The 16,745-nt window shown below is 38.8% G+C and overlaps 1 protein-coding gene across 1 annotated transcript in view; it reads left to right on the plus strand.

Moving 5' to 3' along the window:
• Positions 1-6,312: 6,312 nt before the first annotated feature.
• The window catches only part of gabrb2b (gamma-aminobutyric acid type A receptor subunit beta2b), an 85,878-nt gene continuing 75,445 nt past the window's right edge, over positions 6,313-16,745 (plus strand). Inside the window, exons 1-3 of the mRNA XM_086309225.1 lie at positions 6,313-6,781; positions 6,919-7,016; positions 7,565-7,632. Of these exons, the coding sequence (XP_086165351.1) occupies positions 6,699-6,781; positions 6,919-7,016; positions 7,565-7,632 (249 nt within the window). The 5' untranslated portion in view covers positions 6,313-6,698. The remainder of the gene's footprint in view (positions 6,782-6,918; positions 7,017-7,564; positions 7,633-16,745) is intronic.

Here is a 16,745-nt window from a genome sequence, read left to right on the forward strand (position 1 = left end):
CTACTTCACCCTGCCGGTACTCTCTCCTTCACCTTTCTTGTGCACTGTCCATTGCTTTGAATGGATGCAATAATGTGCTTTATATTACACAAGCTACTTACATCAATAGCATGACTGATGATTAGTAAACAAAACATTTTTCTAACTTGGAAGTAACCATTTACAAAAGTTTGATTACACATTAATTGACCCTTTATTATTATTATTGATTGTTTTAAAGTAGTACATTTCTTCCTCTGTTTAGGATGTTTTTGGGACATTGTCAGTTGGTGGTTGTAAATGGTCTCTCCTTCTTTATCTTTAACTAGTATATATTGACTTTTTAGGATTCACCTGGGAGAGTTTCATTGTGTGGGAACTCATTTCAGGACCTTTAAGTATGAAGAGGTTGTTAATAGAGGCAGATTTAAGTACTGCACCGCTACTTTATGCTAATTTGTACCTTTTGTTTTCATTTTAAAGGCCACTATATAACACTTTGCAGCCTGGAGGTGAATGTCTTCTCTACAAAACTTAAACTTGCGAGAGAATTTTTACCTCGTAAGATTAGTTATGCCTGAGAAGCAACTGTTGCTTAGACAGAGAATCTGACTATTTCCTTCACTACTGCACCGCGTAAGCTTTTTTTTTTCCATGTCTAGCTATCAATAACTTTATCTGGGTCAACTATGCTTACACTACACACTGGTGATCGTCTTTTTGTGAAGCTTTTTTTTTTTAAATTTAATTATTTTATTTTAAATTGAACTTAAGTTAACAAGTCAGATCAACACAACAGATTCAAGTTACACACAACACACAATAAGTGAAACATAACTTAAATAAACTTAAATATTTAAATAACTTCTATAATTTCAAGATGATGGAAAAATACACCACTGTCACAAAAGCAGAAAGCTGATTGAGAATATTTTAAAATATTGCATTACCTCAAGTACATCTCAAATACCCTTTTTACAATTTAATTGACCCAAACACTAAAATAAATGAAAAAATACAAGTAATATTTTCAAAAAGCCCTCCATATAAACAATCAATGGTTGTTTGCACCATGCCTCAAAACTGAAACAAAATAAAATAAAAATAATTACTGAAATAGTAAAGAAGGGTTTCTGGGTACTTAGCAACATGCACGACTTTCAACTGAGAGGCTGAGCTTTAGAGTCATTTTTTGAATCATTTTTTTTACATTTAGAGTCAATCGATGTTTACTTTCATTTTCATTCGCTGTTTGCCCAGATTTAGGCATTAAAACTAGGCTACTTGTCAGGATTAGGACCAGATTATAGTTTGGGATAAAACAGAACCTTTTACAAGGATAAACACATGTTAGAAAGCTCCATTTTCTAGGTTACCAGGGTGATGAGTTCTGCCCCATATAACAGCGACACCGCCAGCGCATATTTTACATGCATTTACCACTAGAGGTCGTTCAATTTTAAAAACACAAGGATAATTCATATTAGCTGCTTGCACAAACAACCTATTGGGTCGTACTTTACGCGAGGACAGTCTCGCATTGACATAATTTAAAAGTGCCTTCCCAAGTCCTCTAATGGAGCTCTCCTGCTGAGTTAAGGAGCTCTAATCAGCGGTGTCAATGCTGTAATTGCAGTTCGCATAAAAGAGAAATACAGAGAGGTGTTTTAATTACAGGGAAAGGCAGAGTGCAATTTCCTTCCCTGCCTGACAAATTGTGTTTGATTATATTATAAATGTGATGTACGTTAACTGTTGGATACTATGTTGTTTTGTAATTTTAGATCTGACAGTCAATCCAACTTTATCCAACACAGGGACATGGTGAGAGAGAGACAGAGAGAGAGAGAGAGAGGATGAAATGACGGCACTTTATTTTGGCCATGAGCTTTGGCATGCTGCTGGTCCATCTCTGTCCATCTGGATGGATATCAGACAGTCAATCCATGGGAAGCCTTACCTGCTGAGAACATACCAGGTGCAAACTCCACAGTAAGACAACAACCAGTAGAGGTTTATTAAGTACTGCACAGTAATCAATCTTCTTCCCTTCCCACCTTCCCACAGCATATGCGTGATAAATAAATAAATACAAGTAAACTGCTTTGGTCTGATTGTTTTGCTAATATTTGTTTAGGTTTTATAAAAGCTTTGACAAGATTTTAATGTGTAACAATTCATTAATAAGATAAATGGTGAGTTGAGATGACATTATAGGTACAACGGTTAACGCAGAAGAGCTCCGCATCATAATGAATTTGCTATGAAATTAAAAGTATCGATAAATGACCATTTTTAAAACAAAGATCCAGTATCTTTGAACGTTACATTTACGTATCAGTGACATATGGAAAAATATATATTTCCTATCTATAGTCACAATGTGTCACTTTCAATTTGTGGCCAAAAAGCTGATCGCCCTTCAGTTAAATATGTTTGTATATGTGTGAAGATCAAACTATTAGAATACTGAATGTAGTGCCCATCCAAACAGTCAGTGTTTGACATCCTCTGCCATTGTTTGAGTTTTCCGTCATGTTCAAAACCTAAATCAACGTTATGGCAGATGATTAACTGAGATCTGCTATCTGTGTGCTCAGGCACAGAATGCTATCTCTCTCTCTCTCTCTCTCTCTCTCTCACACACACACACACACACACACGCAGAGCGAGATCACAAGCCTCTTCCCTGAATACTTCCATCATATTGCCAAGATCCCAGCAAACAAACGCATGTTTACTGACATGAAACAACACAAATGCTTCTTTGAAAACATTGCGGACATCCTTTTTCATTCCTCAGCACAGGGCAGCCTGAGTATAGCTTTGGAAGAAGTGTTTTACTGGGACGCTCAGAAAGGCAGTCATTACATTCCTCTTAGTGCAAAGATGCAGAAAGACAGAGAGGAAATGGAAGCATGAGAGCCCATTTGAGGATGTTTAACAATTGGCCAAACCAGGCATTAAGAACAGCAGAGCAGGTCAAAATATTTAATTGCTTTCTTCAGTGGCAGATTCAAGGTAATGTCTGAATCTACACACTGAGATTTGAGGGCTAGATTACAGCATTATGTTTTTTATACACACAGTATTATAACTTGTGTAGAATTGTATAATTCCTCCATCTGTTTATCTTCGAATGAGTATTGGTGAGTCAAAGATATGTCATAGTCTTCAAACCAACATACTTTTATAAACTGTTTTGTTTATACAACCATGTATGATTAATTATGTGAGCTACTTTCATATAAGACATGCTGGCAGGATTAAATTAAATAAATAGACACAAGCACACAATATTCACGTTAAAGCCCGACTAACTTCGGATATACATCATGATTTACAGGGAATTGTGTAGGAGAATGAGGAAGAAAAGTGATTTAAGTGACACTGATGGCTGTTAATGCCAAATGTACTTGGCCAGGCCTGTAATTCAGAAACTGCTGATATACCATCTGTAGGATCTGCAGAGAATAGCCTGAAAAAAGGCAAAACATTCAGTAAGTGCCAGTTCTCTTTATAAAATTGTTTTATTAATGCCCGAGACCAGAAGAGAATGGTCCGACTGCTTTGAGCTGATAGGAAGGCAACAGTAACTCAAGGAACCATTTGTTACACCCAACATATGCAGAAGCCCATTTCTGAATGCACAAACATACCAACTAATAAAATCAACAGAAAGCATATGATTTATGCTCTTGTTCATTTGGATTTCTATCAGCAAGTGACCAAGTACAACATTTCACAAAAGTCTTGACCCATTTCTTTAGATTTTGCTTCCAAGGAGACAGACTTTCTGATTCTGCAATTCAACAAGTAGTCTTGGGGATCTTGATTAATGTATTTATGAATGCAGAAAAGTACATTTGACCTGTCATGCAACACCATCTGGAATGCATCCAATTGGTAATGGCTTTATTTTTCAGCATAACAATGATTCCAAACACTCTGCCAATGCAGTAAAAGCATACCTGGATGGCGAAACAAAACACACACACAATGGAACACTATCAGTCATCGAATGAGCACCACAGAGTCTAGACATCAAAATTATTGAAGAACTATGGGATCATCTTGAGAGAGAAATGAAGAAAAGATACCCTACATCTAAAGAAATTATTTGAGTCTTCTTCAGGAAGTCTGGAGAACTATTCCTGAAAACTAGATGAGGAAATGACAATAAAGGTTGCCTAAGAGATAAAAAGTTCAGATTGCCATACCAAACACTGACTTTCAAGCTTGTTAAATGCGTAAAAACTCTTTACTTTATATACTCTTTTTCCATGTATGGCTGCATGTTTCGATAAATTGCTTCACCTATTTCCTAAATTCCCAACAAAATATAAAGAAATGTGGCGTGGTGGAATACTTTTGCATATCATGGTATTGAAAGGATAGCTCATTAAACTAAAACTGTATTTCCATGTGTTCATCTTGAGTTTCCAAGTCCCTAAATTTCGTCCTTTTTTGTCTATAGTTATAGCTGGGCTTTGTGCCAGAAATAATTTTAGCAAGACCAAATAAATAGCTTACAACTATAGCAGATTTGAAGCACAATTAAACTTATCTATGGTGGCTTCCAGATGACAAAAATGGGGACAAAGTCATTAAAGCACCATAAAAATAATTTGAGTTTGAATGAATTCAGCCAAAATAATGGTGGTAAACATTCTTACGGGTGATCATGTAAAGTGGAATGCCAACTGTTAACTACCCAAGAGGAGCACAGTGATATATGAGTTTTCAAGGCTTTATGAGGACCAAAGCATCTGTGCATGTGTTTCAGTGTAAAACCGTACAAAGACTTATTAGTAAAACAGGCCAAAAGCCCATAATGCTGATGTGCAAAACTTCAAACTTGTTCAGGTTTTTTCTTTTTTTTAGGTAGGATTTGTGCATTTGTGTGCAAAAGATGATTTGCAAATGGCCAGTGTTCATTAAAGACTATTGAAATGATTGTACCTCCCTGTAGTGAAATGCAAGCTACTTCATAACTTACAGCAATAAAAAATGTTTGGTTTTGATGTATGGGGTTGTATAGAATTAACGAAAAATTAATAATAAATCTGGCAACCTAATGTTTGTCTCTTAACGTGTCATATCAGCCCCCTGCAGATAAAGTTTCAATGTGTGCAATGGGGCTTCAAATATACCCCGATTATTATTTGATTTACTTAGACTTTAAGTTAAATTTACTTTGGTTTTTGTTTTCAGATTTTTGCACAATTTTTAGTTCCAGAAACGCCATCAGGTCGAATAAGGTGCAAAAATTCCACCTGTTGTCTTGATAATACAGGGATTCCATTGATTTATGTGAATAAATCACAGTAATGAATAGAAGTCTCAATATGAAGAGAGTTGTGCTTTGAATTGAAGAGAAAATTCTGCAGCTTCCTGGCAGGATCCCCCCACCCCCCACCACCAGTACCACACACACACACAGAGCTGTGAATCGCTACTGGACTCCTACACGGGGCTCACTGCCTTTTGCATCTGCCTCTGATCCCACCATATTCATGACGCTTCGTGTCCGAGTTTACACAGCGGCGCACATCCTGCTTACCGGTGCGTGGAGCCACCAGCGTGCACGGCTGTGTGAGACGCGCAGAGTGCAAGCTTCAGCGCATAGTGCTCTCCTCCATGAAACCTGCTTCCAACCTCGAGGCACTGCGCTGGCAAGGCGCTTCCCAGAATGTAAAGCCAAGCTGCTCTTTTTGTCAGAGGCCTCAATGCGTTGAGGTCGATGTGTGAGCAACTGCTGGTTTAGACACGATATCACGATATACAGGAGAGAGAGAGAGAGAGGGAGAGAGAGAGCTCCATGGGCAATGTCAAGGGGAGCGGCTGACTGAATTCACTGGTTTAAGCATCATGGATAGAAAGGCTTTTTTTTCTCTTTCTCTGGACGTTGAGCAAATTGCGGACCTGTTGTGTACCCCAGCTGTAGGAAAAGTTTTTTCTCCTGGTTTGGGCAAACAATGTCACTGATGTATACTCATATCTGATAATATTTGCACATATCCTATGTCGATTAGATCTTTGCTTTAAGAACGTATCATACATATCCTTTCCTCTTCACCAACGCTTAGGTCTGTGACCAATTCCAGAATCTATAAAACTAGATTTTAGTTAAATGCTTCACCACAGTGCTGCTGTTTCACAAACAAAGATGCTAAATTTAGAATATGAACTGTGTCGTGCAGACTTCAACTGAGAGCTGCCGAGTTGCTCTGCAGGAGCAAAGAGATTTAGTGCCTTCAGTGGTTTGCTCGGGGACTGACGAGTTGGCTAACTGATGTCCGGAAAAAAAAGCTAGTGGAAAGACACAACCACACCCACAATTTTCAGTAATCTCACGAGTGTCGAACTATCGCTTTTTCTATCACAGTTGTTGCTTTTTAAACAACCGCTCAACGTGTAAAAAATCAAAACACACGCCCACGCATTCTCTCTCTCTCTCTCTCTCACGCATATCCAAAACAAACAAAACAAAAAAAAGGAAAGAAACGGGGAGACCCCCATATGCCCCTGAGCAACCTAAAGTCTTGATTCTCCTTTAAATTTTCTCCTAGATTTGCCAGTACCATCAGCGGCAGCGGTGCTGCCTCTCGGTGTTGTGGTCGGGAGTACGCATGCGCCCGGCATTGGAATTACTGCGCTGGCAAGAATAAGTTAGACCTCGTCTTTCCTAAAAGAGCGAAAAAACACAGAGTTTAAATATGGTAGTGTTCAGAAGACGAAGAATGATGTGTTTTATCGTCTGCTTGCTCCCCGTCATTGTGGCCATGGTGTGCGCTCAAAGGTAAGTGACGGAGGATGCTCCACTCGTTTTACTAAGTGTATTACAGACGGCATGGGAAATACTTAGGCACTTCTGTTTGAAGAATATATCCTGTTTGAATCTGATTTTGTCTCTTTCTGTGTTTTCTTCGTCCATAGTGCCAGTGTCAGTGACCCTAGCAATATGTCTTTGGTCAAAGAAACGGTGGACAGACTGTTAAAAGGTTATGATATACGATTGAGGCCAGATTTCGGAGGTAAATGTACTTCTATTTTCCGATACTATGTTAAAGGCAGCGCGTTGTCAGCCTGTGAAATATTACAGTTAATGTGTTAACTGGGCAGTTTTAAGCAAGTAAGGAGGGGGGGGGAGGATATATCAGCTTTAGAATGACAGTGTAGATAAAATACGACTAACGCCAGAACACATGTGGATGATAAATTGCACCAGCACATTTATTTGAATGACGAGTCTCCAGAGTTGGGGAAAAAAACAGTATCTGCTCATTTTTCTTAATATTAACGTCCAACTCAGGCGTTTATTGTCACGGAAATACGTTAGAACTATCTGAGCTAAAGTCAGCAACTTTTAGAGGCAATACCAATACTTTCACTGCTGGCCAACGCATCTAATCCCACCCGAAATGAACACTGTAAACTGTTATTCAGCTGACAAGAGCTAAATTCACAACTGTGTGCTTCCTAGTCACGTACTCATTATTAACCGATATGTCAGCGAATCACTCGGGCTACATCTGATGTGCAGTGTCTTCTTTTTTGTGTGTGCTTGTTTTCATCTGCCCAGGTCCTCCGGTTGGAGTGGGAATGAATATAGATATAGCCAGCATAGACATGGTATCAGAAGTCAATATGGTAAGTAGGCCATTATCACCTCTACTTTTGGGACAGTGTGTGATGATAGTGATAGCTGTTATGCTTAAGCCTATGGTGGGAGATGCCCACCATAGGCTGTGTGAACGTGCCAGATCAAATCAGTGGGCGTGAGTTTGAGACTTCAAAGCCACTGATCATTGTGTGTCATGACACGAATTAAACCTCTTTGGAGCTTTTAAATTGACTGGAATAGATGGACGATTGGTTTTTGGTCTTTTAAGCTGATTGCAGCCTCATTTTCTGAGCAAAAAGGCTGCACAGCCAAGCATCACTAACCTAACACAATCAATTGTTTTAGGGAATAAAGTTCAATCTGCATACATGGCACGCACCTGCAGTGTACTTCCATCTATCTTGAGGGAAGTTTTGATATTAACAAAAGTCTCAACGCTGACAAGATTTTCTGAAACATCGTTTTTGACGAGTCTGTCAAAGCTGGGATTTTGCTAGTAATAGTGACAGTGGAGGAACTTCAGCAGCTGTAGCTATGAGAGGTGATTAAGTTTCATACAAGTGCGCCTCCTAGTGACGATATTATAGAACATCACCTCGGTTTTGAGAGAAACAGAGACATGTATTTTATCACACTGGAAGGTCAGCTTGACACTTATAATACACCAAGCAAAGGGGGCCAAAATGATATTTATGATGTTATGCATTAGCTTTTGATAGGTGCATTGTCACTCCTACATTTTTTTTAAACTTCTTCTTTTAATGTTTTACTTCAACAGTGGGAGCTGGCACATTAGTATTTACAACTTTTACATGAAATGTCTAGCTGTGTCCTGCTGCAGCAGTTGTTTTGGTGTTGCTATCTGTGATATGTTGCATATGTTTCACTCTAGGAAATTGTGGGCTGCAGCACCCAAACACTGTCGCTTGTGTTGTTATCTTCGTGCCTCTGTTGATTCGCAAGAGTGAGAAAACAGATGATAATATGTCTATTTGCATGTATTTGAGGACTTGCACAATCAGTCACACACACACCCACATACACAGGTACGCACACACATGCATACACAATGCAAGTCTTTGGAGCCTAGGACTGTGGCTTTGAATTCTTAATTAAAGCCATGTTTTCTCTGTGTGAAGGATGTTGAAAGCTGCCTTACATAGAGGTTGTTCATGTATATGTACTTGTTAAAGAGAGTGTAGGTTCAGAACTGTACTGTAAGTGCTAAAATAAGATGTATTTTCATGTATCAAATGCATTCATGATGTTCTTTCCATCCTCATCCAGATTAATTATAGAATAACTAAGCATGTGAACATGTTTATGCAATTTATAGATGCAGGCTGGTTAGGAAAAAAGGACAGCATACCATGTGTTACGTTACTAGTGATTCACATTATTTTCAAACTCATTAAACCACATTAGGACCCTTATGCCCTATGGATGGGGAAATTGTCATCCAGGATGACACGATAGAAGTGTTTCATCGTAGCAAAAAGTTATTATTAGAACAACCTTATACTTTTCTCCTATTTTGATCAAGTCTACCCAAATGGCAGGGTTCAGGTTCCCACAGCATAACAGGTCGTTACATCACCTCACTGTACAGTGGGGGTCGAGCATCATGGTTTTTCATTTAATTTGTGTCCTCTCTGTATATTTTCTCAGAAAATGCACAACAGCAGGAACTTATTATTAAATGACAATAGTGCTAGAAAGTAAATAATGATATTTATGTTATTTAGATTACATGGAGCAGTGCGGGAAGCAAATCAGGAAACTGTAATAGATTATGAGCTAGATACCATGGTGTGCCAAAACTATTTTTGCTAATACTTTCAACTCCCAACAACATTCAGAAAAAAAAACTGACCTAACCTAACATCATTATTCTTGCCTACAAGCACACCACAGCTGGGATTTATATTCATGCACCCCCACACGGACAAACAACAAAAAAAAAAATCCCACTCTCCATCTAAACACAAAAAAGCTGCTTCTTTTGATCATGAGAAGCCTTTGTTAGGTTTGGCCTACTAAACACCCTCTAATGTGAAAGCAGAGTCATTACCACCTGACCCACTGGAGTCTCATAAAAAGAAGAGGCCACATGTGTGTGTAATGGTCTCAGCATCTTTGATCTCTTGTCTTCCTCTAAATGTAGCCACTTTTCAGGATAGCAGCTGGTGTAGAAGCACTTTCCTTTCTTCCATTTCCTCTACCCCATCTGGCTCTCTGTCTGCCACTTATTTCAGTGCAGGGATAGAACCTCCCTGTGTACTTTCTTTATTGAACGGAAAAGGGTTGAGGGTCGAGGATAATGGAGAGATGTCACAGAGGAATGCATCCAGCAGAGCTGCATTTATCTTCATGGTAGAACAGAACATCCATGTTTTGGTATGTATATATCAATTGAATCTGCTAGTCTGGCATTACTCTATGTTGGAGGCCTCACATCTGAAGCAGAGACACCAGGTGATGGCATATGTATTTGTTGACATTTTGCAAAAGACCTTTTAAAATAAATACATCTTTTGCAGCATTTGTCCTCAGTGTCATAGATCCATTTGCATCAAACTCACTTTAGATGAGTTCTCAACCTAAAAGAGCCTTTAAGCATGGGTGGCCGTCTCTGGTATTCATCACATAACCCCTCATAATATTTATGAGGGGTTTTAATATTAAAACTGTACATGCATATCTTCACTGATGATTGTGCCATATAGAAAACTATATTACATGTTTGGGTTTTTTTAAGGATTGCGGCTTGACAATGAAGAGGATGTGGCCAGTGAAAGGTCACTTGTTCCTGTGTTTTGGACCCAGTGTCACAATCTTTGGCTTGGGACTTTGGATATGATTGTCTAAGACCTAGGGGTCACATTTTTCACTTTTCAGTATGTGACATAAAGAGACAGAGAGAGAGACAGATAGGAGAAAGAGCTCTGACATTAACAAGTTACCATGTGGAGAGCCAGCAGCGGTGCTGGTGTTGGAGGGAAGGTCATGTACCTAGTGCTGCAGAGGGTTCATTCTGCGTGACTCAGAGGTGGACATGGGTCATTCTTACTATTCGGTGCCATTTGAGTCCTAATGACATAATATGGTATATTTAGTGTAAAACTTGTCTAATGCTTATTTCTAAACCATTTTCTTGTATGTTTAACCCCCCTCTACCATAGAACACATTGATATATACACAGGATAAATACATTAAAAGTAAATTACTTTTATTTTAGCACAAGTCACTAAAGTACTATGTCCCCAGTCATGCTTGCTCGACTTCAGTTACAAATATAACTTAAAAAAAAAAAAAAAAAATCTAAATTTTTCATCATTTCTGGATTGGCTTATTTCTAATGTTCCTCATCAAATGTTCTTTTTTATTATTAATGCATGTTTAATACTTAAAATCTTTAAAAAATGTTGTGTCCCTGAATCAACTGTCACCCCTGTTACTCTGATAAGAATTCCATAGAACACATCACCTGATTATTCTTTTAGTCACATGACACTCCCGGATGTAACATGTTTTGGAGGGAAAACTTTCAAGAAGAAGACGAGTAAGTACCACTCTTTAATCAACCCTTTTTTCAATGTTTTAGCAAGATTTTGTAATGTGGCAAAGCATAACACGTCCAACCTGTTACGCTTATTAATAGTGGAAACAATTTTTTTTTTTGTAATTTTTATATATGGCTAATAAACATGTTAAAAATGGTTCTTAGTGGTCACCATGTACTAGCTTGTTGTTAATCATACTAGTAGTAATGGCTAAGTTTAGCATAAAATCTCCCCCCTGTTACCGTCACCCCTGTTATTGCTATGCACTGTAACATGAAATTTCCTTGCAGATTTTAAAAAGGGACATTGTAGCTTTTAGAAAATGTAAATATTACTATAACTGTGTATTCAAAACAGTTATTAATAGAAAATTGAATGTCCTGTAACAGGGTGGACATTTGGCACGTCATGGGTAAAGACTTTGATTTTAAAAAATATTATAATATAATATCCTTAGCTGGACCAATACATTTTTCTTATAGGTTGAAAATCCCTCTTTTAGATGAAATGTTAAAATAATTCAATATTTTGTATTTTTTGATGAAGAGTGATCACACTGAAATGGCACCGAATAGTAGGAATGACTCACATACAGAGAGGGACGCACACTCGGAATACCAATGACATGTTAGACATTCAACCTAAGGCAAGTGGCTTGCAAGCCTTGATTCATGTCGTGGTCAAAATAAAAAATAGAAAAAATAGTGGAAATTAAGTGGGAATATAGAGGCATTAGTAGATCTCCCTTCAATCCTCTCAGTAATTGTCTTCTGCTTCTCTGCTGCTCAAGTCTCAATATTTACTTTTGGTTTAGCTCCTGAGCAGTTGAAGTTTAAGCCAGCAGTTTTCACAGGAGAGAAATATTCCTGTCTGAGGATGAAGAAAAGTTTTTATCCCCCTCCAAAAGGCAGAAATACCATTATTGATGCACATAAAGGTCGAAAGGAGCTTATTGATTGTTGGAGAGGGACTGCAAACTTCAGACCCCCTTCAATTTTGGTACCACCTCTCAGCACGTCTGGTGTAAATGCATGAAGACTGTACGGAAAACTCTACCGCTTATACTATATATCATAAAGATACATTATAATGGATGTTGGCTGAAAGGCAGGAGATTATTGCTTACCACATGATATTAAAAAGGAAGAAAGATTGTGATAGCACTTATGTGGTATTGCACAATATCTCATCCCGGACCTAAGAGCTTTAAAATGATATTAAGCCTGCTTCTATAGATATGTCTAAATCTATGTCACAGCCACCTTCAGTAATCTGGATAGAGCTGTATACCAATGAGCAGATGACGTACGGAGGAATGTTCAACCGTGTCAGTATTAGTTTAAATAGGTTTCCATGACATGGGTTTGAACACTGAAGAACACTTAGTATAAAATGTCAGTGGGGAAGAAAACATCTGCTTAATCAGATCATAATAAGGTTAAACCAATTGATGGGTGTCATGTAATCTTAGAAAATAATGAGCGCCACTAAATCTATTTTCATTAAAGAATACATCAGCTCTATTGTCTTTTTTTTGTCAAAGCCCACACACTTTGGCAGGGTTTCACCAAAGCTATACACAGGTTGATTGCTGCAGGCTTTGCCAGTACTCCAATTACCCCCACACTCCTGCTCCATGGTTGTTGCATAGTAACTAATGGAAGCGAAGAAGCAATGTGTGAAGATTCACAAACTGAAACACCTTTCATTTGTGGAAGGAAATAAAAAGAAATGTGCTAAAACTCAATCAACATGTGTGAATTTGTGAAGACACACCAATGTTTTTTGGTGTGCAAAGTGTCAAATTAAATGTGAAACTATTAAATCGTCTTTGCTCAGATATAAATTTGAAACAAGCTATTTAGAAAATATTGGTAATATTTATTTGAGTTGGAAATTTTGCAACTTGATGGCATACTTTGATTAAAATGACTAAAAAAAAATCTTCTTTTTTCAGTGTAAAAGTTATAACCATGCCTCTAACTTTGGGAAGGCTATAACTAGTCAAAACGTCTTCATTAAAAGTTACACTTGCTAAAAGCTCATTGAAGTGCCTCGTGTAGTGAAGTGACTTCTTATCCTCAGTCTGTGAACAGACATGGACATACTTAAAATGTCTTTAAAGAGAGTGCTGAAGGATCTCCAATCTGGATTGCTGAGTGTAGCCTGAAACTGTAGAGAAGATTGAGTATTTAGTTGCTCAATAAGCAAGCTAACAGTTGGAACCAAAGTCAATCAGATGTAGCAAACACATTTAAAATGCCGTGGGTAGGCAGTAAATCAAAAAGGAGGCTGATGATCATATAAGCAGGTACAGACAAGTGGAACACAGTGAAGGCTGCAGCAACACGGGAATAAGACAACTTAGGCAACCTGGAAAATGTTTTCTATGTGCTATTAATTTCAGATAAGGTAGAAAGAGAGGTCATTGTGATCAGTGTCAAGAAGCAACAGGAAAATTCAAAAACAGTGGCTGGTGGGCATGAAGAAAGAATGACATAGCTGAAAGTGATATTATATTACTGAGAGCACAGGAAATAGTCAGAGGCAGAGGAGGGAGGAGAGAAAGATGGAGCAGCTGTCCCCATGACAAGATTACCACAGGTTTTTGTGCAGTCGAAATCTCTTAAGCCGTGTGTACAAAGATGTCTGACTAAATAGGGACTAAGGAGTTAGCTTGCCATTATTTCTCATCTCACTGCAGGTATCTTTTTAAAATCACACAACTCGTCTTTACAAAACCTGTCCTCAGCCCCGAGTTATGATTCAAAAGTAGTTTTTCGATCACTGTATTTAATTAGGCGTAGCCAAGTGTTGAAAAGCTTTCACTTGGGCAGTCTAACAATCCCTTTTTGCAGATGATGTGGTTCTGTTGGCTTCATTAGGTGGTGGCCTCCAAGTCTAAGGCCATGGTCCTCAGCTGGAAATAGGTGGAGTGCCCACTCCAGGCCAAGGATGAGTTACTGAAAGAAGGAGTTTAAGTATCTCGGGGTCTTGTTCACGAGTGAAAAGAGCAGTAGATCAACCGACAGATTGTTGCAGTGACTGCAAAAATGCCGGTATGTCCATCAGTTCGTCATTCTAAAGAGAGAGCTAAATGTAGAAGCCAAGCCCTCGATTTAACGGTCAATCTATGTCCCTACCCTCACCAATGGTCACAAGCTTTGTGTAGCGACTGAAAGGAAAAAGTAAACGGATACAAGCAGCAGAAAAGAGCTTTCGCCGAAGGAAACCTAGCTTTTCCCTTAGAGATAGGGTGAAGAGTTTGCCCATCCGGGAGGGGTTCATAGTACTACTCCTACAAATCGAAAGGAGCCAGTTGAGGTGATTCGGGCATCTGATGAGAATGCCTCATGGGCGCCTACTCGGTGAAGTGTTCCGGGCATGTCCCACCAGCAGGAGGCCATGGGGCAGACCCAGGACACGCTGGGCTGGCCTGAGTACACCTTCTTGTTCCCACGGACAAACTGGAGATGGTGGTTATCCGCTTAGGCTCCTGCCCTGTGACCCAGCCCCAGATAGGTGGAAGAACATGTACGTATGGATGGATGGTATTTAATTAGGTTCAAAGTTTAGGCACAGTTCACAGCCTTGCTATACTTAGCCTCTCACTTTTCATCCTGTTCCATCATAAGGTTAAAAGTGTTGAACCTTAAGCTGTTAAAAAGTTTCTGTGCTGGGTTGAATGCAAGCTAAACAGCAAAGATGGATATATTTACTGCCAGAATACCATTGTCTTACTGCACTTTGCCTCTCTGCACTCTTTCCTGTTAAGGAAACTGGATAGGCAGAACAAAGAAAGGAACATATGGAGTTCAACACTTTCGCAAATGCAAAAAAACAAATTCACTAAAACTTTTCAAAATATTAAAAGCTGGGTGTCCCATGGGTACACTAAATTGTACATGGAGGAATCCTTTAAGTGTTTGGCCACTGCATTTTCACATCTTGATATAACTCAAATCTGGTTATCTTTGAAATATCAGCTGAGTTTCATACACCCATCACTGTATCCACACATGCACCAGAAATGTACTTCTTAGATTGCTATTAATATTACAGACATTGCATATTGTACAATTAGTACCATAGCTCTAAATGTCAAGGGAAGGAAGGCATGTAATCAATTCCCTCAGGTTAAACAAGCTCACTAGTTAAGCATCTGATTCACTGCTGCCTGTGACAGAGAATGATGGGCTGGATGTTCAGACAACAGCACATTCCCTGCAGCAGTAGGTCTAAAATCATCTTGTTTTCGTGTCGGTGGGCAGAGCAGGGCGATTTAACAGCATATTGCCACTGTTCTATTGAGTATTGCAAGGTAATAATTTCTACCCTTATATTATGTTGCTCTGTTATATTTTCCCGTCTGTCTCTCTCTTTCTCTCTCTCCCTCCAAAGTGTATCTCTCATTTTCATTTTTTCTTTGCCTATTTGATAATGACACAAGGCTGAGGCCCTGCTGCAGGGGGGATTAGACAGAGTTACAAATCAAAGTGGGTTAATCGGCTAGCCTACCATTTTTGCAGGCATCTCTCAGTTCAGTGGTCCCACTACTCTATTTGTTTGTGTGTATTACTGTAGTGTTTGCGCACACCTGCTCAATGGTTGTTGTTTTTTTTTGTTAGTTTATTCGTTAAAACAAAAACGAGCAAAAAATATCACAACATATTTCTTTTGAACTTTTTATGGACTCACCTTTGGAGAGACAAATTAGGAGTGACAGTACAATCAACCATCCGCTTTCAGGAAATAAACCCAAGATGGCTTGTGTGGTTGCATACAAAGTCAGTTGATGAGCATGGTTCTGGTGATTCTCCTGCCTTCAGGTTTGGACATTGTGGACTCTTTTTTTGGAGACTGCTGTTTGATTTTTTGTGTGCAGCAGAAAACTCTCCACGCCAGGCATCATCCTGCACATGAAGATTGGGTCACATTCAGAGCTCTTTGCACAAGTTTGAAGTCCATGTTTAAATCACAAATGAGGATTTGCAAGTTTAGTCCTAGACTTCCAAGGAGAAAATGTAGCATGAACTATGTGCTGAGCTTTAGAACCTTTTTATTCAACCCCACATACTGATGAATATTCTTAAAATCCTGTTAGTTGCTGAAACTAAGACAGTCAGCACAGTGTGGAATGGACTGGACTAGGACACAAACAGGTCTAATCTCAGATTCCTCAAACCTAGTGTTATTTTTGCCAAAGACGCTGAGCCTATATAATTACTTAATTCCCAGTGTTAATCAGTGATAAATGTTTAGTGGCAGCTATTTTCCTTTGATTGAAACATTTTTTTAGCCATATGCTGTCATGGCTGGATGCCAGGTGACTATTTATGCATTAAAGATGGTATGATATGTCTCTGACACTCACAGTTTACTGTGCACACATTTATCTTCAAAGCTGAGAGCTGCACAGTATGTTGTGTCACTGAAGTTGTGTTACAGAAAAGCAAAGACAGATGCATATAATACTCATAGTCACAGCCACATTTGGGTGCACTTTCCATTTTGCCTGCTCTTTTTCTTAATAGGAAGGGCACGAGTTGAATCACGATCGACTGTGTGTTCAAAA

Source organism: Aulonocara sp. 'chitande type north' Nkhata Bay, linkage group LG10 (assembly GCF_057382095.1).
Source record: "Aulonocara sp. 'chitande type north' Nkhata Bay isolate Kocher_YH1m ecotype deep benthic linkage group LG10, A_spYH_male_GT1.1, whole genome shotgun sequence".
NCBI classification, from domain to species: Eukaryota; Metazoa; Chordata; class Actinopteri; order Cichliformes; family Cichlidae; genus Aulonocara; species Aulonocara sp. 'chitande type north' Nkhata Bay.